Source organism: Giraffa tippelskirchi, chromosome 5 (genome assembly GCF_054371585.1).
Source record: "Giraffa tippelskirchi isolate mGirTip1 chromosome 5, T2T-mGirTip1v1.2.pri, whole genome shotgun sequence".
Classification (NCBI taxonomy): domain Eukaryota; kingdom Metazoa; phylum Chordata; class Mammalia; order Artiodactyla; family Giraffidae; genus Giraffa; species Giraffa tippelskirchi.
In genome coordinates, this window is record NC_137279.1 from 23,642,288 (window position 1) to 23,667,217 (window position 24,930).

General features: G+C 45.3%; 1 protein-coding gene across 1 annotated transcript in view; it reads right to left on the reverse strand.

The window, feature by feature from the left end:
- TNN (tenascin N) overlaps nucleotides 1-24,930 on the reverse strand; it is an 80,766-nt gene that overhangs the window by 16,235 nt on the left and 39,601 nt on the right. Inside the window, exons 8-15 of the mRNA XM_081494041.1 lie at nucleotides 19,471-19,734; nucleotides 18,565-18,828; nucleotides 14,406-14,669; nucleotides 12,411-12,674; nucleotides 6,310-6,573; nucleotides 3,542-3,672; nucleotides 2,402-2,534; nucleotides 1,598-1,749 (exon numbers count right to left, since the gene is read on the reverse strand). Of these exons, the coding sequence (XP_081350167.1) occupies nucleotides 1,598-1,749; nucleotides 2,402-2,534; nucleotides 3,542-3,672; nucleotides 6,310-6,573; nucleotides 12,411-12,674; nucleotides 14,406-14,669; nucleotides 18,565-18,828; nucleotides 19,471-19,734 (1,736 nt within the window). The remainder of the gene's footprint in view (nucleotides 1-1,597; nucleotides 1,750-2,401; nucleotides 2,535-3,541; nucleotides 3,673-6,309; nucleotides 6,574-12,410; nucleotides 12,675-14,405; nucleotides 14,670-18,564; nucleotides 18,829-19,470; nucleotides 19,735-24,930) is intronic.

The following is a 24,930-nucleotide window of genomic DNA, read 5'->3' on the forward strand; positions in this document are numbered from 1 at the left end:
TTTCAAAAAATTGCCCTAGACACACTTCTCTTTGCTTGTGTGAGGCTGGCTTTCAAAAAGGCCACACCAAAAGGGACTTCCCTGGAGGTCCATTGGTCAAGACACTGAACTTCCAAAGCAAGGAGCATGGGTTCCATCGCTTATTGGGGAACTAAGATCCCATATGCCAGGCAGCACAGCCACCATCCACCCCCGAAAACAAACAAACAACAAAAAGACCACACCGGACAGTACAGACATCCTGCCAACAGGCACCTACAGGGACAAAGGCAGGGAACTGGCTTCAAGCCTAAAGGGACAGAAGCACAGAGGTATAGTGGTGCTGATGAGAAGCAGCAGGTGCAGCCCTATGAGTCTGGTCAGGTGGACGGCCTCCCATGTGACACTTGGTTCCATTATTTTTACAAATCAATCAGGAATGCCCCCCACCTAATCCATTTCTGCCTCTCGGCCATCAGATGCAGCTGTGTGGATAATAAGTTTTCTTCTTTGCTGCTTATCAGATGGTATCATTTTATCTGCGGCTGCTTGAGCGTCTTTGGTTCCACAGGCCCCTGAGCGAATGTGTAAATGAATGTAGTCTGAGCTCTATGAGATCATGCTTTCTCCTTCCCACAGCAAGTGGTGGAAGCACAGCAGGTAAGGCTGCAGGCTGGTTTGGAGCAGTGAGAGCCTCTCGCTGTTCAGGTACAGGGAGAATGGGGTAAGGAGAAGTGGAAAGATCAGATTGAAAGTCTCAAAAGCAGCTCATCATATAATTGGATCAGCAGATGCAATCAAAGAAGGTACCATGCGGTTTAATGGCCCACAGAGAATAAAACCTCCACACAGATGTGAGATGATCAGAACATTGTAAGTTCCTCTCTTTCAGGGTTTAGCCTTTCATATCAAATTTCCAAAGGCCCTGCTTCTGTACTGTGGAGCCAGGATACAGAGCTTGAACAACGGGCTCCAAAATTCAGAGGACTGAGCCCTCAAAGAGGCCATGTGTTTCCATCTTAGATGATCTGAGATGACCCATTGGGAAAACCAATGACCCAGGAGGCTGGAGTCCTAAAATCTGGTCCCAACTTTGTTATTAACTCATGTGACCGACTCAGTAGACATGAGTTTGAGCAAACTCCAGAGGATGGTGAGGGACAGGGAAGCCTGGCATGCTGCAATCCATGGGGTCGCAGAGTCGGACATGACTGATCAACTGAATGACATGTGACTTGTTCAGGGCACTTCTTCTTCTGAGCTTCAATCTACCCATCTATAAAGTATGAGCAATACAATCTCTCTCATTCTATAGCTTACATGTGAAGATCATGTTTATGAGTGTGCTTTTCAGAGAGTAAAATGTAGGCAACTCATGTAAAGAGGCCATTAGTATTAATAGATGGTGGTAAACCCACAAGCCTTCCCAAACATCAGCCTGAATTTAACCGAGCCTGCTCTATCCCAGGAATCAAGTACCTCGGGCTCTGTTCTTACAGTTCTCTGTTCTCTGAAAATAGCTGCAAGGCACCAAATCATCTCTCTCCCGTGGATGAAGAAGAAATAGAGCTCCCCGGGCTGAGAAACAAGACACTGCCCAGGGCTCTGTGTGACTCACAATCCAGCCGCCTCCATCTGTTTCCATGTCACAGTACACCTGCAGGGGCCGGCTGGCATCCCCATGCAGGTAGATGGTGTAGAGGCCACTGGCGGCGTTACTGTTCTGCTGAACTTGACTGCAGTCTGAAGGGTGTGGAAAACGGGCACCAACTGGGAACCAAGCAGAAGGACAGTATTGTTGGGAGAAAGGCAAGGGAGGAGGGAAGTGGGGCTAGTCCCCTATTTTAAGATCATTTATTTTGTTCAGAAATTATTTTGGAACCTCCCACTACTTTGTATCTTCCAACTCCTCACTCACATCTTATTTTTCTCACTCATCCTGCTCGCATCAAACCCCCCAAATGTACTAGTGTGTGCTAAATTGCTTCAGTGTCTGACTCTTTGCGACCCTATGCTCTGCAAGCCACCAGGCTCCTCTGGGGGACTCCCCAGGCAAGAATACTGGAGTGGGTTGGCCATGCCCTCCTCCAGTAGATCTTTCCGACCCAGGGATTGAACCCACATCTCTTACGTCTCCTGCATTGGCAGGGGGTTCTTTACCACTGGCGCCACCAAATAAGGTCAAGTTCACATCACTTCCTCCTCTGACTAAACGCCCTCCTCCCCTCCACCAGACAATACTCCACTCCCTCCCTTCATCTCTTTACCATGGGATGGATTTCTTCTGAATTCATAACCCCATTTCCATTTCCCCTTGTCTAGAGAAATCCAGAGCCCAGTCACCACTTGCTCTTCCTTGGACACATTTTCCGGCTTCTCCCACGCTCGTCCTGCACTGCTTTCTTGTTCAGAGCTCCATTACCTGTGGAAAGGTTGGTAGATACACTCCTGCTCCGGCGATCACCCTTAAAGGCAACTAAGGAGACAGGGAGAGTGACACCCTGCTCAAGGCCTTGCAACTCAAACCTCTGGTCCTCTCTTCCAAGCTGCACCTCCTACCAAACAAAGAAGACAGTAGACATTCACTTAATCACCCGCAGCACCCTTGGTGTCCACAGCCCTCCCTGGTGCTAATGACAGAAGCTCCTTGGGAGGGTAGAGTTTTGTCTTTTTGAGGGCTCAGTAGTAACCCAGAATCCCAGTAGGTTCCAGCCACTTCTCTTTAGGGCTGTGCCATGGAGATTCAGCACTTCTGGGCGGTCTAGCTGGGAAGCAGCACCTCAAACTGCCACCGGGGGAGCACCCCTGAGGGGGGCACACATGAGGTCTCCTGCCCTCCAGATACAAGCTGGGGCACCAAAAACAGCCACTACTGGCAGCAACAGGCTAGCAACACCAAGCTGAGAAGCTAATGGGCAAGGTGAAGCTGGCCACTGATAGCTGAGGCAGGGAGATAGCCGGGTTTTCAATAACCTTTCTCCCTATGCTTATAGTGGCAGCTTTACCACTGAGCTAATGAATAAATCAAGGTGCCCTTCCTTTTCTCCTTGCTCCCTTTTTTCTTTCTTTTCAAGGAAAGAGAATACTAACTTTCCACTGGGACAAGTCACAAAAATATGCTGGCTTTCTAATTCCAGGTGGGAGGTATAACTCTTGAAATAAGGTTAATCAAATTCATTAAATAAATATTTATTGAACACCAACCATGTGCTAAGTTCCAAGCACTTTAAATACAAGGCGAGGCAAAGCAGACAAAAATTCCCTGTCCTCGTGGAACTAACATTTACTGGGGAAGTAACACGGGACAGATGTGTGGCCAGCAGATACGTGACAGGCAGCTAGGAAGGAGCAGGCACGAAGGTTAGTCCCATAAAATGAGATCACACGTACACTGTTCACAAATGACCAAGTTTAGCATTCTCCCTTGCATACAGCAAGTGATCAGTAGGGACCAACACATTCATAAGCAGGTTGCCATGGGACCAGTTATTAAGCTGGCTGGCCCCAGTGAGTTGCTATACATGGAGACTGGGGCAGAAGAGAAAACATGAGCGTCCAGTACCTTGACGGTGCCATCTGGGAACTGGTAGGTCAGAATATAGCCATCGATCTCGGCAGAGGGGGGTGTCCAAGTCAATACCCCACCAGACTGGGTTACAGCAGAAGGATGAAGGTTTTGGGGAGGGTCAATGTCTGTATATAAAACACCAAATAATTATTATTACTAAGGTAATGAGAAGAGGTAATTTTTGAGATTTCCGTTTATATTCTCTCCCTACACATTCCCATTTTCTTCTTCCTATCAAGCAAGTAGCAGGCTCCATTCTTCTTTGCCATAAGGTCTTTAGGATCTGTTTTTCTAAAAGTATAAACCCATGGAGGACAAGAGGGTTAAGGAGTGAGTTTCAGAGGGAGTTAACCTGGGCTCCCACTTCCCCAGCAGATCTGCAGAGAGTGGTGGTGGTGGTGGTTTAGTCACTCAGTCATGTCTGACTCTTGTGACCCCATGAACTGTAGTCCACCAGTCTCCTCTGTCCATGGGATGGGACTCTCCAGGCAAGAATACTGAGGCGGGTTGCCATTTCCTTCTCCAGGGGATCTTCCTGACCCAGGGATCAAGCCCAGGTCTCCTGCATTGCAGGCAGATTCCTTATTGACTGAGCCACTAGGGAAGCCGCAGAGAGTGGTGAGTATGAGCAACCTCGATCGGCAAAGTCCTGGAGATGGCAGGGCTCCCGAAGTGGCAAGGAAGGACTAAGACCCAATGCAGCATATATATATATATATGATGTGGTAAACGGCAGTCCGAGTTTGGGAGCAGCAGAGGCAAACAGATCTGAAAGGCCCCTGCATACAGAAACCAGGGACACTCAGTAAACACCTGCTCAGAAAGATGACCGAAATACAGGATGGGACCCCACGCCTGGCCTTGGAAAATCACCTGAGACTTCATACACAGCCCTGAGGAAGGAGCATGACTCTAAATTTACTGAGACTTCCAACTAACAAACAGAACGGGAACTTATAATAGAAATTAAGTTGGTACAGAAATATAAAGTTCTGTGTCTTAGTAACTAAGTGTGCAGCCTTAGATGCACACCCTGTACAAAATGGGGAAGCAGGGGAGATGCTTGTACAAAAGAGGAGAGAAAGGGAGACAGGGTAGCAGAGATGTAGGAAAAGCAGAAATGTCTTCTCATTCCCACGCACTTCTCCACTCAAACACCAGAGGGAAAGCATGGGTACGTGTATGCACTGTAGACCATGAAGACTACATCTCAGCAAAAATTCTAGTCAACACCACAGTAATTGGTCAGACAGCTCACTTTTTTTTTAAGCAAACAAGATATGAATGGAAATTTCCATTTTGAAAAATCATTATCATAGAGGGTGATTTTAATTTAGAAGTTTCCAAAAAAGATGTCTCCAGGCTATTTTCTACCCAGTAGCATTTCAGCTGAGAACTGAAATGCAGTATTTTAATAGAAATCAGGCAGCTGTTGTTTCGAATTAGGATGTTTTGACAAATTTTGAGTTTCTGTAATATCAGTGTGCTGTGGCTTTCTAAAGCATAACATCTGGTCTGGATTTTATTGCATCCATCACGCAGAAAAACTGAATTTCCTGGTTTCAAAATCAAAGGAAAACCTTAACTATGTAAATATCTTGAGCTGGCTTCTGCCACCCCTTTGACTGCCCACCCATCCCCAGGCTAGGAACCTGAGATGTCTGTCTTAGTTATTTCTACATTTCTACGAAGTAGAAAGATGAAATATTTTTGTCTTCAAAAATGGGAGGGGGCTTCTCTGGTGATTCGGTGGTTAAGACTCTGAGCTTCCACTACAGGGGGTGCAGGTTTGATCCCTGGTCAGGGAACTAAGATCTCACATGCTGCACAGTGCAACCAAAAAAAAATTTTTTTTTTAATGGGGAAAGTGAAACAAAGAGAAGATAAAGAAGAGAGAGAGAGAGAGGAATGGAGGAAAGAGGAAGAGCGAGGGAGACACGGGGGTGGGGGGGAGAAGGAAGGAGGAAGATGCTGACTACCCCAAGAGAGGAGTCCTGGGTATCCGGGAGCCTTGGGTGTGGAAAAGAGTTTTTCTTTCTACACACCTTTGTTTAATTTGAAAATTTTCACTAGAAGCGTGTATTACTTTTTTATTAAAAACATCCATTAACTGTAACTGATAAAAATAATGAATACATTCAAGGCACCGCTCATTCCAGTGGCCACACATGGTGTACTGTGGCCACACAGGGAATGGCCAGGCTCTGCCCAGACTGTCTAAAGAGACCCGAGGATGCCAGGGTGGGCTGTGTGATCCTGTCAGGTCCCTGTGAGGCCTCATCTCCACAATGCTCAGCGAGACCAGGGGCCTCATCACACACCTAAAATACAGGCAGCCCAGGCCCCTCTGGTGGCCAACTGGAGAGGGACAGTGAGGGAAGGAAGATGCTCCACCACTGCCCCCAATGTGGAGATGGAGGCAGAAAGGGCTCCTTGCCTCCCTCTTCCCCAAACTGGAGCTGAGGCCCAGCCAGGTTCTCAGGTCACGACGAAGAGCCTGGGAGCTGGGCTGGGTGAAGCGAGTATGAGGGAGGCTCCCTCCCACACAGTCACCTTGAAGAGTCACACAGTCTTCCTTCACACCAGTTCCTTCCTAAACTGTCTGTCAACGTATTACCTCAGAAAGGTGAAAAGGGAAGCACTCTGAAGGATGCCCTCAGGGGCAACACTGTGTTCCCCACTCCCCTCCTCAGACTAGATGTGGAGGAAGGCTATCTCCTGTTAGGTGTGAAGGGCTCCATGTCCCCCACCCCGCACAGTACCTGTCAGGGCCTTGGTGTCGGCCTTCCCGCTCTCCCGGTCCCCCTTCTGGGCCCACACGTGGACCGTGTACTCCACGCCCGGCCTCAGGCCCGTCAGGACGGTGCTGGTCTGCTCCTTCCCCACCGGAACCTCCCTGGTGTCTCCATCAGCTGAGGTGCAGCGCACCAGGTACCTGTCGATGACGGCCTGCACCGGGTCCCAGGAGACGGTGGCCGTGTTCTCTGTCACCTGACTGGTCACCAGGTTTTGGGGGCTGTCAATTTCTTTTTAAAAAGGAAATGCTGAATTTTAGGGCCAAAGGAACACATCACCATTCATGATACTTTTATTGACAATACAATTCCATTGAAAACATTTTTCCAGGGGAAACAAACCACTGGAAAAATGTTATATTAAAACTGAAAGAAATTTGATCTTCTCCAAGTTTATCGACATGGAAATTTTTTTGTCCTTTTAGTTCTCATAAAAACAAAAATAAAAATCTCCTGAGCAACAAGACAAGCCACCCAAATGGCAGCTGAGGGGACCTCTTTTGCTATCTCCATGGTATCTAGCTATTTTGTTTCACAGAATTTGAGAGCTGACAAGTTACATCTTTCAACCTTCTCTTTTATAAAGGGGAGGAGAAGGGAGATCTAGAGAAATGGAAAGACTCGTCCAAGATCTTGCTGTTTTCTTGCATTAAAACTTGGACTCTGGGGACTCCCCTGGTGGTCCAGTGGTTGAGACTCTGTGTTGCCAATTCAGGGGGCATGGGTTCGATCCCTGGTCAGGGAGCTGGGATCCCACATGCTGTGTGGCATGGCTTAAAGATAAACAAAGAAACAAAAAAAACTAGACAAAAAACCTAGACCCTCTTCCTCCTGAATTTTGAGCCCTTTCACCTTCTCAAGGACTTTGCTCCCTTTCATCTGCCCTCTTTCACCTGTGCCATCAGTCTCTCCCCCTCTCCCATCATTCCCAGACAAACAAGCTCTAGGCTCTCCTGTCCCCCTGCTCCCCTTAACTCACAGACTTCTCGGGAGAACCCACCTATATATCCCACCTCCTGTTCACTCCTCAGCTCAGTGAAGGTTAGTTTAGTTTTTCTATAGCACATCACTATAACCTCTAGTCTAGGTCACCAACAACCTCATCTTGCCAAATTCAACGGACACCTGTCATCCTCACCTTGCTCGACCTCTGAGCGGCATTTCATACAGCTGAGCCACTGTCCCTGTCTCAAAACACTCTCAGCCCTTGGCTTTCATGACTATACACTCTATTGGATTTCTCTTAACTGTCTCCTCCTCTTCAATTTCCATCAGCAACCTGAAAACGTAGGGGAACCTGGGGTGCCCTCTCTTCCTCTCTGTCTACAGGTGATCTCAGCCATGTCCGCAGCTTTATTAATATTCTAATCATTTACTTAGGGCTGTGTCAGGTCTTAGTCACAGCACATGGGATCTTCGTTGAAGCATACAGGATCTTTTGTTGCAGCACATGGGCTTCTCTCTAGGTGTGGCACGTGGGCTTTCTAGTTGAGGTGCTCAGTAGCTGCCCCCCAGCATGTGAAATCTCAATTCCCTGACTGGGGATTGAACCTGCAGCCCCTGCACTGGAAGGTGGATTCTCAACCCTGGACCACCAGGGAAGTCCCTCCACAGCTTTAAACACCAGCCAGATGCTCACAGCTCCCCAGTGCCTATCAATTCTGAGCCCCTGTGTTTCTAGCAATTCTGAGTCCCTGACTTGTATCTACAAGAACATATCCACCACAGCACCTAGCATGTATTAAGCACTCAATAAATACTTGTGGAATCAATAAATAAGTCTCTCAGTTAAGCAAGAAATCCCATGAGTACCTCAAGCTTAAGCATTTGAAAGTCTTAATGTTCCTCCTCAAATCTGTTTATCACTCAGAAGATGCCCCAGTCATCCATGTTGCTCAAGTCAGAAACAGATGCCATACTTGGTTCCTCACTTTCTTCCTGCTCCATATCTCATCCATCAACAAACACTGTTACTGATGCCTCCAAAATATGTGCCCTGATGTCCTCTTTTCTCATCCCTATTACCATCACACTTGTCCATCTCTCCCCACCAACTTGACTAATCTTCCCCCTTCTACTCCTGTCATCTCTCCCATTTATTCTCCTCACTGTGGCCTGAATAACTTTTAAAAATAAATATTGCCTCATGCCATTCTTTTCCTAATAGAACAGCATGCTCCGTCTTTGAGGTACTGTGTGGTCCTGTATGACCTGACCTTTCCCCCTGACCCCATCATCTAATGCCACTTTCTCCCCACCGCTCTATGCTCCAGCAACACCAGCCTCCTTTCAAGTTCTTCAACCATCTTGTGCTATTCCAACTCAGGGCCACACACATGTTCTTCCCTCTGCCCAAGATGGCTAGTTTTCCCCAACCCCACTTCTGTTCTTCCTCTACAAGCACGCTGTCAAAGAGATCTCTCTGCAATGATGGGAGTAGTCTAGAATCTGTACGTTAGTTGCATATGGGTAGTGACCATTGGAAATGTGGCTAGTGCAACTGAGGAAATCATTTATAAATTCAGTTCAGTTCAATAGCTCAGTCGTGTCCAACTCTTTGCAACCCCATGGACTGCAGCACACCAGGCTTCCCTGTCCATCACCAACTCCCAGAGCTTGCTCAAACTCATGTGCATTGAGTCAGTGATGCCATCCAACCATCTCATCCTCTGTCGTCCCCTTCTCCTCCTGCCTTCAATCTTTCCCAGCATCAGGGTCTTTGCCAATGACCCGGTTCTTCACATCATGTGGCCAAAGTATTGGAGTTTCAGCTTCAGCATCAGTCCTTCCAATGAATATTCAAGACTGATTTCCTTTAGGATGGACTGGTTTGATCTCCTTGCAGTCCAAGGGACTCTCAAGAGTCTTCTCCAACACCACAGTTCAAAAGCATCAATTCTTCAGCGCTCAGCTTTCTTTATAGTCCAACTCTCACATCCATACATGACCACTGGAAAAACCACAGCTTTGACTAGATGGACCTTTGTTGGCAAAGTAATGTCTCTGCTTTTTCATATGCTGTCTAGGTTGGTCATAGCTTTTCTTCCAAGGAGAAAGTAATTTTTAAATTACTGTTAATTAATTAAAATTTAAATAGCCCCATGTTGCTAGTGGCCACTGCATTGGATGGGACAGTGTAACAGAACTGTAGGCTGGACACGTGGCCATGAAACTAAAGACCCCATTTCCCGGTTCCCCTGTGTGAGGGACACTGTGTCTCCTCGGTCTGGTGGGGGAATGTGAGAAGCGACATGTGCAGTGCAGCTATCTCTTCCCTTTCCCATGCCCCTTTTCACTGGCTGGAGTGAGGATGAGTGATGACCATGTATTGGATTGTCCAAGAAGTTCATTTGGGTTTCTCTAGGAAAACTCCCTAGGAATGGCTGAGCAACAATATGGAAGGAGCCTGGGTCTCCTGAACCACGGAGCTATCATACCAGCCTTGGCCCCTTACGCTCTGACTGTTCCACAAGAGAGAAATAAACGTCTTTCTTGTTTAAGACACTGTTATTTGGGTGTTTCTGTCAATGTGCATCTTTTCTTTATTTTTAATTGGAGGATAATTGCTTCGCAATGTTGTGTTGGTTTCTGCAGTACATCAACATGAATCAGCCATAGGTATACATATGTTCCCTCCCTCTTGAACCTCCCTTCCTCTTCCCACCCCATTCCACCCCTCTAGGTTGTCACAGAGCACCAGGTTGAGCTTCCTGTATTATCTACTACTCCCCCATTTCATCCCTGCCCTGTTATTTTCTACACCTATACCATGTTCATCCCCTTCACAAAACTTATAATTGATAGTTATAAATGCATTTTCTTGTTGACTATTTGTCCTTCCCACTGGACTTCAACACAGTAGGAATCATATTTATTTTGTCCACTGCTGTATCCCAGGCCTGGCACTTAGAAAATGTTCATTAAAATTTAGCTGCATGTTGAAATGAACACTGAACTCCAACTGCCAAAAGTTACATTTGTCCCTTTAATCTAAACACCACCTATTAAGTAAAAAATAAAATCAAATAGCTTGCAACAAAACAGTACTTTAATGCAGTGGTTTTAATAATTTTATACTGGTTTTATCTTATTCCCTATAATTTCCTATAGCTGAGAGGCATCATCATTAAAAACACAGGCTTTGGAAAACAGTTTTAAGACATTCATGAGATTGCTCAGTACTGAGCCCATTATTATGCTTTGTTCTTTCTTTAGGTGAATGGAGTTTGCTGTTTTGTTTTATTTTACTGTAAACTCCTAAAATAATCCACAGTCCCTGAGGACATGGACCACAAAAGCAGCAGTGCCATAATTCAGCAGCAGTAGATCGGCCCACAGTGAAAAACCCTATTTTGCTTTTCTTGTCCCTCCTGTTACCTGTCAGGGCCTTGGTGTCGGCCTTCCTGCTCTCCCGGTCCCCCTTCTGGGCCCACACGTGGACCGTGTACTCCACGCCCGGTCTCAGGCCCGTCAGGATGGTGCTGGTCTGCTCTTTCCCCACTGGAACCTCCCTGGTGACTCCATCAGCAGAGGTGTAGTGCACCAGGTACCTGTCGATGACGGCCTGCACCGGGTCCCAGGAGACTGTGGCCGTGTTCTCCGTCACCTGATTGGTCACCAGGTTTTGGGGGCTGTCAATGTCTGAAAAGAAAATAACAATCAATATGCACTATTAATAGTCCACAGAGTGCAGAAATCACAGCCACCTTTCTTGGGGTGACACCCTTTCACGTTTCGTGGGGTTTCTATCTTGCATGCTCTAACTGCAGCATGGATATACGTCTTCTCTCCCCATAAAGACTTTGACTCCTCAAGGAGAAAGCACAGTAGACCAAAACCTGAGCGTCTATACTATTACCTCTATCAAGAGTTTAGCAGGACAAATTTCTTTATTCGTTCAATAAGCGTATGTCAAATGCCCACTATATACAAGGCATGGGAGTAGACAGTTTGCAGGGTTCAGTTGAAGAAGACATGGTCTCTGCTCACAGCAGCTAAAAATTTTGTTTCTAGCATCATGTCAACAAAGACCTCTCAGTTCATGCAAGATAATTCTACCAGCCAAATGCAAATATAAGCCCTCAGAGGAAGTGGGCTATATTTTACTCCACTTGGGGTTCCCACTGCCTAGGAGGGAATACAGCCCATGGAAAATGCTCAATATATGTGGTTAAATGAATTGGAAAAATTAAAATCCAGTTTTAATATGCTTTAGCACATCATAGATTCACTTGTAATGCTGATTTGCTGGCTAAATCACAGTACAGAAATATAATCATACATGTTTTTCACAATAAGGTGAGAATATAACCTAGAAGTTACACCAAAAAATAACACAATATTGTAAATCAACTATAGAAAGTCCAGACATAAACCCATGCACATGCGTGCATATGCTGTCACTTCAGCCATGTCTGACTCTTTGCGACCCCATGGACTGTAGCCCGCCAGGCTCCTCGGTCCATGGGCTCCTCCAGGCAAGAGTACTGGAGTGGGTTGCCTTGCCATCCTCCAGGGGGTCTTCCTGAACCAGGGATCGAAACTGCAGCTCCTGCATTGCAGGTGGATTTGTTACCACTGAGCCACCAGGGAAGCCAGAACATAACATAGAAATTATCCTCATCCTCAAATGACTCATTATAGTAAAGCAAACCACATACAACTACTCACTTTGGTAGATGTAAAGTCTACTTTTTGTAGCTGAGTTTTTAACACATTACAGTTAATATTCATGGCATTTGATTTTCATCTTCTGTTTCCAATCACAAACTCAACAGGAGAGCCTTGATACTGCACAGAAGACTCACTCACTGAGAAGAAGCACTGCCAGGACCTGACCATCAGTCACCGCAGACTTGTAGCTTAGAGGCTGCCAGGTGGCCCTGACTTGTAAAGAAACCAGTTAAAGGGAAATGAGAGATGGTATATGCAGTGCATTATGATGGAATACCATTGGCCCTTCCATAAATCATTAGCTCTGCCAGTTTTCAGTTCAGGAAACCAAAACTAGATGAGGCATAGCCTTAGCATGACAGGCCTTACATTCCTGAAGAACAGTGCTCTGTTACCTGTGGGGGCCTTGGTGTCGGCCTTCCTGCTCTCCCGGTCCCCCCTCTGGGCCCACACGTGGACCGTGTACTCCACTCCTGGCCTCAGCCCCATCAGGACGGTGCTGGTCTGCTCCTTCGCCACTGGAACCTCCCTGGTGTCTCCATCAGCAGAGGTGTAGCGCACCAGGTACCTGTCGATGACGGCCTGCACCGGGTTCCAGGAGACGGTGGCCGTGTTCTCTGTCACCTGCTCGGTCACCAGGTTTTTGGGGCTGTCGATGTCTAAACGGTAAAGTACACTATTAGCAAGCACCAGAGAGTGAGACCATGTTCCTTGGGGTGAGGCAGTCTCCATTCTTATGGTTTTCCTGTCTCCTATGTGGATTTTTAGTTGTTTCATGGACGTAGGTCTTCTCACCACAGCTGGACTCTTGGATCCTCAAGGAAGCGGCACAGGACAGCAGAATGGGCATCGGATCCAGAGTCAGAAGAGCTCCATTCCAATCCCAGCCCGAGAGGCAGAGCAGAGGACCGCGAGGAGGAGCTGGGGGCTGGAGCCAGCAGCCCTGGGCTCTAGGTCCAGCTCGATCATCAGCCAGCAGTGGCCCTGCACAACTCTGCCACCCCTGGCCGGATCTCCATCCCTCATTTGTAAAATGTGGGCCTTGCCAAATAGATTTTAAGGTGCCATAATATTCCATGAATATTCCATGAATCATCAGCTAACTTTGTGATTGCTGAAATCATTCACGTCTCTGTATTTGAGGTTTCTCAACTGTAAAATGGGGATATTGATTCCTGCTCTACCCATCTCAATGAATTCCTCTGAGTACCAATGAAATGAAGAATATAATTCTCATTCATTGCTGGTAGGGATGTAAAATAGTGCCACTGCTCTGGAAACAATTTGGCAGCTCCTCAAACAGTTAAACATAGAGTTACGATATGACCCAGGAATTCCACTCCCAGGTATATAGCCAAAAGAATTGAAAACATATGCCCACACAAAAATTCATTCATAAATGCTCAAAGCATCATTATTCACCATAGCTCCAAAGTGGAAACAACCCAAATGCTCATCAGCTGACAAATGGATAAACAAAATGAATTAGATTCATATAATAAAATATTATTTGGCAGTAAAATCTATGGACACAAGCTACAACGTGGATGAACCTTGAAAATATTATGCTTAGTGAATGAAGTCAGCCACAAAAGGCCACACATTCTATGAATCTATTTATATGAAATGTCCAGAATAAGGAAATCTCTACAGACAGAAAGTATGTAGTTTCCTAAGGCTGGAGGAAGCAGTGCTGCGGAACAACTGCTAATGTCTGGGGTTTGTTTTAGGAGTGATGAAAATATTCTGAATTAGACAGTGGTGATGGCTGCACAATTCTGCATATACTAAAAACCACTGAATCACACACACTATAAAAAGGTAGATTTTATAGTATGTAAATTATAACTCAATAAGTCTGTTCTTAAAAAATGAGAAACAGAGATGAAAGAGCTTTAAAAATTATGAACCGTTACTGTTTAAAAGTGCAACCTTAAGATCCTCAGAATGGAGTACACAGCAATCAAAAGAGAATTTATCCACTAAGAAAGCAGTAAGACTTCCTTGTTCCAAAGAGACTGCAGCGCAAGTCATTTTCCTAAAGTACTTACCTCACAGATCCTAACATGTGGCTTATTTCTTTCCTTTCAAGAAGAAATATTTAATGATTGATCACAAAGTAAACACACAACTGGAGGGACAGTGGATGGATAAAACCAATCCCCATTTATCTTTGCAAGATCAAAGTATGAGGCCAAATGTGAGCCCCTTATTTTGATGTAATGTGTAAAAAGGAAGTGAGGGATGGTGTGTGGTTTGGCAGAAGTCTACTTGCCTGCTCTTCCAGAAATCATCAATTCTGCCACTGTCAGTTCAGGAACACAAAACTTGACCAGCCATTGACTTTAGAATGTCAGGGCTTATATTTCTAAAGAGCAATGCTCCCTTACCTGTCGGGGCCTTGGTGTCAGCCTTCCCGCTCTCCCGGTCCCCCTTCTGGGCCCACACGTGGACCGTGTACTCCACGCCCGGCCTCAGGCCCGTCAGGACGGTGCTGGTCTGCTCCTTCCCCACTGGAACCTCCCTGGTGTCTCCATCAGCAGAGGTGTAGCGCACCAGGTACCTGTCGATGACGGCCTGCACCGGGTCCCAAGAGATGGCCGCAGTATTCTCTGTCACCTGCTTGGTCACCAGGTTTTTGGGGCTGTCGATGTCTGAAAGGAAGATGCTGATCAATAAACACTATTCACAGAGTGAGATCTTGTGCCCATGTTGCTTGGGGTGGGGTAGTTTCCCGTTCTCATAATTTTCCTATCTCATACGTCAGTTTTCAGTTGTTTCACCGACATAGATCTCTTTATACATCCAGACTTGAGGAGTTTCAAGGAGGAAGCACAGAACAGCAGAATGAGCAGTAGACCCGGAGTCAGAACTGTGGCCCTGGACAACCCAGCTGTCTCCGGCTGGGCCTTGGTTTCTTGATCTGTAAATCTTGCCTTCAGGTTGGATGGACTCAAGTTCCTTTGAGCCCTACTGGTCCATGCATGCATCTAATCTCATAAATTAATAACTTGCTTTGTGACCCTGGGCAAGTCACTTCACTTCTCTGCATCTGTAAAATGGGGGTGTTCACCAGTCAGAATGGCTGCTATCCAAAAGTCTACAAGCAATAAATGCTGGAGAGGGTGTGGAGAAAAGGGAACCCTCTTACACTGTTGGTGGGAATGCAAACTAGTACAGCCACTATGGAGAACAGTGTGGAGATTCCTTAAAAAACTGGGAATAGAACTGCCATGTGACCCAGCAATCCCACTACTGGGCATATACACCGAGGAAACCAGAATTGAAAGAGACGCGTGTACCCCAATGTTCATCGCAGCGCTGTTTACAATAGCCAGGACATGGAAGCAACCTAGATGTCCATCAGCAGACGAATGGATAAGGAAGCTGTGGTACATATACACAATGGAATATTACTCAGCCATTAAAAAAAATACATTTGAATCGGTTCTACTGAGATGGATGAAACTGGAGCCCATTATACAGAGTGAAGTAAGCCAGAAAGAAAAACACCAATACAGTATACTAATGCATATATATGGAATTTGAAAGATGGTAATGATAACCCTATATGCGAGACAGAATAAGAGACACAGATGCATAGAACAGTGTTATGGACTCTGAGGGAGAAGGTGAGGGTGGGACGTTCTGGGAGAATAGCATTGAAACATGTATATTATCATATGTGAAACAGAACACCATTCCATGTTCGATGCATGAGACAAGGGCTCAGGGCCGGGGCATTGGGATGACCCAGAGGGATGGGATGGGGAGGGAGGTGGGTGGGGGGTCCAGGAAGGGGAACACATGTAAACCCATGGCTGATTCATGTCAATGTATGGCAAAAACTATTACAATATTGTAAAGTAATTAGCCCCCAACTAAAATAAATAAATTTATTAAAAAAAAATAAATAAAAGATACATTAAAATAAATAAATAAATAAATAAAATGACACACAAAAAAATGGGGGTGTTCAATAGTTATTGTACATCTCTCCAGAGTAGCTCTGAAAACCAAGACCAACAAATGTCATGTAGAAAGGGGCCTTGAATATATTATGGTTATCAATGTTTACAGGAAAAAAAGGCACAGGGAGACAACATGAGTACATATTCTGTAGAACTGGGTATCATAGGACTTAATAACATGCCCTTTATAACAGTTTCTGGCACAGAATGCATGTCCAATGACCACACGCTATTTTAAATGATAGCAGTTTGTTGATATTTTACGAATGTACAAGATTATATTCCTCCGTACCACACATAGATAATGTATTCACCAAGAGAATAATAGCACTTCTCTGTTCCAAATACAGGCATATCTAGTTTTATTGTGCTTCTCTTTATTGTGCATCATAGATATTACACTTTTCACAAATCTAAAGTCTATGGCAATCCTACACACAGCAAGTTTATTGGCACCATTTTACATTTGCCAACAGCATTTGCTCACTCTATGTCTTTGTGCCACATTTTGGTAATTCTCATAATATTTCAAACTTTTTCATTCTTATTATATTGGTTTTGGTGATCTGTGATGAGTGATCTTCAATGGTACTACCATTTGCTGAAGGCTCACATAATGATGAGCATTTTTAGCAAAAAAGTATTTTTAATTAAAGTATACACATTTTTTAGGCATTATGCTATTGTACATTTCATAGACTACAGTGTAGTGTAAATGTAACTTATATGTGCACTGGGAAACAAAAAATTCATGTGACTTTCTTTATTGTGATGTTCACTTTACTGCAGTACTGTGGAAACAAACACAATATTTTAGAGATATGCCTATAGTTGATTGCAAAAGCCATTACCCTATGGTCTTATTATAGACTTACAATCATATGTTCAAGTGGGACCATTCTTATCTTAGCTTAGGCTTGACCCCAAGAAAATCAGTATCTACATTCCAACCTGAGGGCCCAAAGCCAAGGTGGGTGAAACAGTTTTGTGGCCTTTGATTGATCAACCAACTACAGATTATGAATGAGGTTGGAGAATACAAAAAGGTGAGACTTAGAGAGTGGATTTCTTTGAAAAGAGTTACACAGTGAGTCTCATGGGTGAGGGCCAAGCCTCGAGTAAGCAGTTGCAATAGGATCCCTTACTGACCAGCACAGGTATACTCTAGAGCAAAAGTTCTCAACCAGGGGTGATCAGCAATGTCTCGGTTCACTGTGGGATAGGGAAGCTCCTGGCCCCAAATGGGTGGAGGTCAGCAATGCTGCTAAACATGCTACAGTCCACAAGACAGACCCTGCAACAAAGAATTATCAACAGTGCCCAGGTTGAGAAAACATGACCAAAGCTTAGGGAACACCATAGGCTGGTGTCTGACCTGTGCATAAAATATCTGAGATATGAAAAAATGGCTGGTTGCCTTGCTGCAGAGAAAGGAGATGCTGCACCATTGAAAAAATATATATATATATATATCTGGTTGCGTGGACAAAGGGTACATGTGTCTTCCGCAAGGCAAGGATAGCCCACCTGGGATTACTTTAGAAGCTATTGAAGGGAATCACCCAAGAGGGGTGAAGAGACCCCACCAGAAGGGCAGTGGTGGGCACCCCCAGATATGTGAGCAGAGGAAGAGGAGTGGGAGACCAGTAAGAGAGGTACAGGTGCCCACAGGATCACTCCAGTGAAAGAGCTGAGGGAAGAGGACAGATGAGCTGTCTCTGAAGGACCCACGGAAGTGTTCCATGAAGGAAAAATTGGTTTTAATCCTTGTTGGGCACCACAGCAGTCTCAAGCCAGCTGTGACTGTTGCTGTCAAGTGAGATCTCTCACCTCTCCTCCTGCTGACTCCTAAACTCCCACACACTAAACATTAATGGGTCAGAAAGTCTAGCTAGCACTCTGGAAGAACAGTACTTGAAGAACAGAGGAGAAATATAAGAGAAGCCGAGCACGCCCACTTCTGTGGCAGGCAGTCCGCCCACAAATGGCCCAAGCTGATGAAGAAGAGTAGGTTTAACTTTCAGTAAAGTATGTACAATTACTTATATGTAGACATCTTAATTACTAAAATGAAACATATTGGGGGCTTAAAGTGACTTAGACATTTGCTTATTTTGAACTAATAAAACACCATCATTTCTACTGAAAATGCTCATCCAAAGGGCAGAAACAAACATTAGCACCATGGAAAGGCTTTAGACTGGTGAGGAAGGAAGAAATTTGGTTTTGGATCAACTATCCCGCAGCATGATCATTACTTGTGCTTTCTTTATATTTATTCCTTACGAAGGGGAAGGCTTTAGGTATTAACAACAAAGCAGGTGCACAGACAGAGAACAAAGGACCATGAGCAGGAATGTCAATGTTGAAAGCCTAAACTTTGGTCTTTAACCAAACAGGACAAGCTACCCATTCTACAAGAAGCCATGCCATGGAAGAAAGGGGTACACAATTTCCTATGCAAGGATACCAGCCTGCTCATCCTTAAGCCTCTCTTTCTGTTAAGATGAGAGAAGGAAAACCAACCTGGACAGACCATAGCTTAGCAGAGACACAGTGACGATATGTGCTCCCTTACCTGTCGGGGCCTTGGTGTCGGCCTTCCCGCTCTCCCGGTCCCCCTTCTGGGCCCACACGTGGACCGTGTACTCCACGCCGGGCCTCAGGCCCGTCAGGACGGTGCTGGTCTGCTCCTTCCCCACCGGAACCTCCCTGGTGTCTCCATCAGCAGAGGTGTAGCGCACCAGGTACCTGTCGATGACGGCCTGCACCGGGTCCCAGGAGACGGTGGCCGTGTTCTCTGTCACCTGCTTGGTCACCAGGTTTTGGGGGCTGTCAATTTCTTTAAGAAAACATTTGGGAAAGACTAAGCCTTGAAGCAACATCACCCCATCACAGAGATTTTTATCTCCTAGAGCCCCCTTACCACAAGACAATGGTTTTCCCATCCCGGATTCCCTGGTGGGAGTCAAGGGAGAAAGTAACCCCTGGTTCTCCACATCAAAGGACTGTTCATTATAAACCTGACATACTTCCTTAGCTTCCAGCTCCCTAAAATTTGGGAGGAACAATGTCTTCTTAGCAACATTATGGCACATCAAAACAATCCACTAAGTATCTGGCATGATTTCGGGGTATCTAATTTACCATTTTATCAGGGGCTACTTCTTAAGTAATCAATCTAGAAGTACTATCATAATGATAGCAATGACCAGATCCTATCAGTATCTTGGCTGAGTCTGCTAAAAACACAGCCACTACACAACTTTCCTTCTGTCTTTTAGTAGGCTGAGTGGCTCCATGAGTAGCTGTTACTGTCAGGAAGGGCAGCATAATGAGATCACCACTAGAACTCACCGTCTTCTTTGAGCTTTCAGACTGTCTTTGCAAAGCCTCTCAACTCAAGACACATCTTTTGCTACCATGCACACCCAAATCCACACCCTCAAACTTCAATCCCCATTGACCATCTTTCTCTTATTACCTGTCGGGGCCTTGGTGTCGGCCTTCCCGCTCTCCCGGTCCCCCTTCTGGGCCCACACGTGGACCGTGTACTCCACGCCCGGCCTCAGGCCCGTCAGGACGGTGCTGGTCTGCTCCTTCCCCACCGGAACCTCCCTGGCGTCTCCATCAGCAGAGGTGTAGCGCACCAGGTACCTGTCGATGACGGCCTGCACCGGGTCCCAGGAGAGAGTGGCCGTGTTCTCCGTCACCTGATTGGTCACCAGGTTTTGGGGGCTGTCAATTTCTTTAAGAGATGAAAAAGTGTACCATTTGCCAACTCGCTAATTTGTGAAAGGCCAGCACACAAACAACCAAAATGATGACCTCAACAAATTTCAGAGTGTGTTAAATGGCAATAGTTGGGATAATCTAAGGGTTTAATTAAGCAAGTGATCTGAAATTTCCAAGTATGAGCCATTTGCATTTAATGAAAAGTAAGGTTTACACACAAAGCCTATATTGAGTCTCAACTCCATAAACTTTTCTCTACAAGTTGCCTTTGGATAAAAAGAATTCATCCTCATATACACATTTCTCCATTACCCTGGATTTACATAATATACTCTTTTAGTTCCTGACTCCTTATACTGGAAAACAGTTCACTCATCTAGAGCCAGACATCCTGGAATGTGAAGTCAAGTGGGCCTTAGGAAGCATCACTATGAACAAAGCTAGTGGAGGTGATGGAATTCCAGTTGAGCTATTTCAAATCCTGAAAGATGACGCTGTGAAAGTGCTGCACTCGATATGCCAGCAAATTTGGAAAACTCAGCAGTGGCCACGGGACTGGAAAAGGTCACTTTTCATTCCAATCCCAAAGAAAGGCAATGCCAAAGAATGCTCAAACTACCACACAATTGCACTCATCTCACACACTAGTAAAGTAATGCTTAAAATTCTCCAAGCCAGGCTTCAGCAATACATGAACCATGAAATTCCAGATGTTCAAGCCGGTTTTAGAAAAGGCAGAGGAACCAGAGATCAAATTGCCAACATCCACTGGATCACTGAAAAAGCAAGAGAATTCCAGAAAAACATCTATTTCTGCTTTATTGACTATGCCAAAGCCTTTGACTGTGTGGATCACAATAAACTGTAGAAAATTCTTCAAGAGATGGGAATACCAGACCACCTAACCTGCCTCTTGAGAAACCTGTATGCAGGTCAGGAAACAACAGTTAGAACTGGACATGGAACAACAGACTGGTTCCAAATAGGAAAAGGAGCACTTCAAGGCTGTATATTGTCACCCTGCTTATTTAACTTATATGCAGAGTACATCATGAGAAACGCTGAGCTAGAAGAAGCACAAGCTGGAATCAAGATTGCCAGGAGAAATATCAATAACCTCAGATGTGCAGATGACACCACCCTTATGGCAGACAGTGAAGAAGAACTAAAAGCCTCTTGATGAAAGTGAAAGAGGAGAGTGAAAACGTTGGCTTAAAGCTCAACATTCAGAAAACTAAGATCATGGCATCCGGTCCCATCACTTCATGGCAGATAGATGGGCAAACAGTGGAAACAGTGGCTGACTTTATTTTTCTGGGTTCCAAAATCACTGCAGACGGTGATTGCAGCCATGAAATTAAAAGATGCTTACTCCTTGGAAGGAAAGGTATGACCAACCTAGGTAGCATATGAAAAAGCAGAGACATTACTTTGCCAACAAAGGTCCATCTAGTCAAGGCTATGGTTTTTCCAGTGGTCATGTATGGATGTGAGAGTTGGACTATAAAGAAAGCTGAGTGCTGAAGAATTGATGCTTTTGAACTGTGGTGTTGGAGAAGACTCTTGAGAGTCCCTTGGACTGCAAGGAGATCCAGCCAGTCCCTCCTAAAGGAGATCAGTCCTGGGTATTCATTGGAAGGACTGATGTTGAAGCTGAAACTCCAATACTTTGGCCACCTGATGCAAAGAGCTGACTCATTTGAAAAGACCCTGATGCTGGGAAAGATCGAGGGCAGGAGGAGAAGGGGACGACAGAGGATGAGATGGTTGGATGGCATCATCAACTCGATGGACGTGGGTTTGGGTGGACTCCGGGAGTTGGTGATGGACAGGGAGGCCTGGCGTGCTGCAGTTCATGGGGTCACAATGAGTCAGACACGACTGAGCGACTGAACTGAACTGAGTTATACTTCAATAAATCTTTGCATCAGATCTAATATTTTCTTTTGGAAGAAAAATATCCAATAAGTAGAAGCTGTCAGTTCTTTCCATATAAAACATTATGTCTGAGGCCAGAGAACTGGGAGACTTTTAAAGTGAATGTATTTGATGTCTAGGTGGATAAAAATAATCCTACTTGTCTGAGTTTCTATGCAGTTAAACTGAAATTAAACCTGGATTCCACTATTTCCTGGTTGCCAACTTAGAACAAACAGTACAACTTAAGTCTTGGTCTCCTTATCTCTACAAAGAAGGAAATATCAGTACCTACCTATGTGTTATGATGAATGGTAATTGAGATATTGCATAGTAAATCTTAAATATGAGCTCTTTGCTATTACAAATGTCACTAAAGTTATGAAATATCACTTTCTCCTCAAAACATAAACCCTTAAAAAGTCAAAAATCTAAGGAATCAGGTGTAATGATTAGCATGCTTTTACTCTCCTGTTTCAAAAACCACCTCCTTGAAAGGCTGAGCTTTCTGTGACAACAGCTTTATTTCAGACCCGTACACCATAACTTGCCAGTGTGGCCAGGCCAGCTCAGTGGGATACACAGACAAGGCAGAACACGCCAGAAGAAGCACAGGAGCTCGGAATGTACCACCAACAGCTGACATGAAAGGACAAACAATTTATCCTGGGATTCTGAGCTGGCTTCCCTGTCCCAGCCTGTCATATTCCCACACCTTTGCTGTTCAGTCGCTCAGTTGTGTCTTGCTCTTTGCGACCCCATGGACTGCAGCACATCAGGCTTCCCTGTCCTTCTCTGCATGTACTGCTCCCACTGCTAACAGCTGACCATCGTTCTAGACTCTTCAGGTGTCACCTCCTCCTGTGGGCTGCCATGACCCCTCCCACCCCCACCTTTTTTTCAGATTCCCATAGTTCCAGGGTTATGTTAACACAACATAAGTCACGGCACTTTATCTTTTTCACTTGTCTTCTCTACCCAAAGGACTGTGAACACTGTATGCACGCAAACCATGTCTTTTACCTTTGTACCCCCAGAGCCCAGCTCTGTGCCTGACACCCCCGACAGTACCACACCAGTGGTTCCCTCTAATCTGTGGTACTTATTCACACCACCCTCACCTGTGAGCAGGGAAACCTCTTTTTTATTACAACTTTCACTGTCTTAAAAAGGTTGACCCAGGGACGTCCCTGGTGGTCCAGTGGTTAAGAATCCACCTGCCAACGCAGGGAACATGGGTTCAATCCTTGGTCCGGGAAGATCGCACATGCTACAGGGAAATGAAGCCTGTGCCCCACAACTACTTGAGCCCATGAGCCTAGAACCTGTGCTCCTCAGCCAGAGAGGTCACCTCAACGAGAAGCTCGTGCACCACAACTAGAGTAGACCCACTAGCCCCACTCACCACAACTAGAGAAAACCCGTGCACAGCACCAAAGATCCAGCACTGTCAAAAATAAATAACAAATAAATAAATGTTTTCTTAAAAGGTTGACCCACATGTTCTATTCACAACACCCAAAATCCTGGTAAATGGAAGGCCAGGCGTAATATAACCCAGGATCTGGTGATCTATAGTCAGTCCATCAGCCAAATCTGACCTGCTGCCTAATTACATAAATCAAGCGTTATTAGAACACAGTCATGCCAGTTCATCTCCATACTGTTTATGGCTATTTTCTCATTTCAGTTGCAGAGTTGAATAGCTGCACCAGAGACTGTGTGGTCCCCAAAGCTGAAAATATTTACTATCTGGCCTTCTGCAGAAGGTTTCCTGACCCTGACTTTAAACAAATCTAGATCTCACCACCCTTATTGCCAACTGCTTCTTCCCCTGGAGGAGACAAAGACCACATGGCCTCAGGAGGCTACGGACCATGAAATGCTTCCAGGTCAAATGCAGACTAACATTTCTGTGCACTGAATGTTTGTGTCTTCTCAAAATGTGTATGTCGAAGATCTAACCCCTCATTTGATGGTATTTGGAGGAGGGACCCTTGGGAGAGAATGAGCTTTAGATAAAATCATAAGGATGGGGCTCCCATGGTGGGATTAATGTCTTTCTGAGAAAAAGAGACCAGAACCTCCCCTCTCCAGCATGTAAAGAAGAAGGAAGCATCTGTAAGTCGAGAAGAGGCCCCTCACCAATAAATAAATCAACTGGCACCCAGATCATGGGAATTTCCAGGCCCCAGAACTGCAGGAAATAAGGTTCTGTTGTTTAAGTCAACCAGCCCGTGGTGTTTTGCTATAGCAGCCTGAGCAGACTAATACACATTTCAAGAAATAAGCACACTATGATTTATGTACCACTCTCTATGTCAGGTAGGGGCTTCCCTTGTAGCTCAGTTGGTAAAGAATCTGCCTGCAATGCAGGAGACCTGGGTTCAATTGCTAGGTCAGAAAAATCTCCTGGAGAAGGAAATGGCAACCCATTTAGAATCCCATGGACAGAGAAGCATGGAGGGCTACAGTCCATGCGGTCCCAAAGAGTCAGACACAACTTAGCAACTAAACCAACACCACCTCTATGTCAGGTACTCACATGGATTCATTCATGTAACCCTCACCCTAACCCAGTGATGTAGACAGTCACATGCCCCATTTAACAGACAAGAATCTGAGGAATGAAAGTGAAATAACTTGCCCCAAATCACTCGGCTAATAAATGGAAGAGCTGAGATTAAAAGTTGAACAGTCAAGCTTCTGAAACCATATTCCTAACTGATTATCAGCTTCTCTGAGCATCTTGACACTAAGAGACTGTCCAAAACAGAAGTCTATCAATAGGCAAATTCTTTTCTAGGATTCCTGTCATGTGTGTGGGACGTCAGTGGACTCCAGGATTAGGCTTCTCTGAATTCAAAGTCAGTGCCAGAGGAGGGTTTAAGCAGAAGGAATGTCTGGGATATACATTCCCGCGCAGCCGCAGGACACCTGCAGGTCCCAGCCGAGCAGAATGACGGGATGGAGTAAGGGAGCCCTGACAGTGTCTGAAAGCATAAAGTTAGAATTGGTACAGTTGGTAAATCTTGACTCGGGAGGCAAACCATTTTCACGGTCTAAAAGAGAGCTCCAGATTACATACACAGTGCCTGTGCAGTCACTGCAAGCTGAGATAAGCATTCAAATTCACTGTTTTTTTCATGTCCAACAAAAATGAAAATTAGAAAGCGTTCCTCTGCTCTGAGGGAGTTGCATGTGGAATTTCAACCCATGTAAGTATGACCTTCTGATTCAAATTAAAAGGATGGTCTCTTTTGCTTGAGGTTAAAAAGGGGGGAAAAACTCA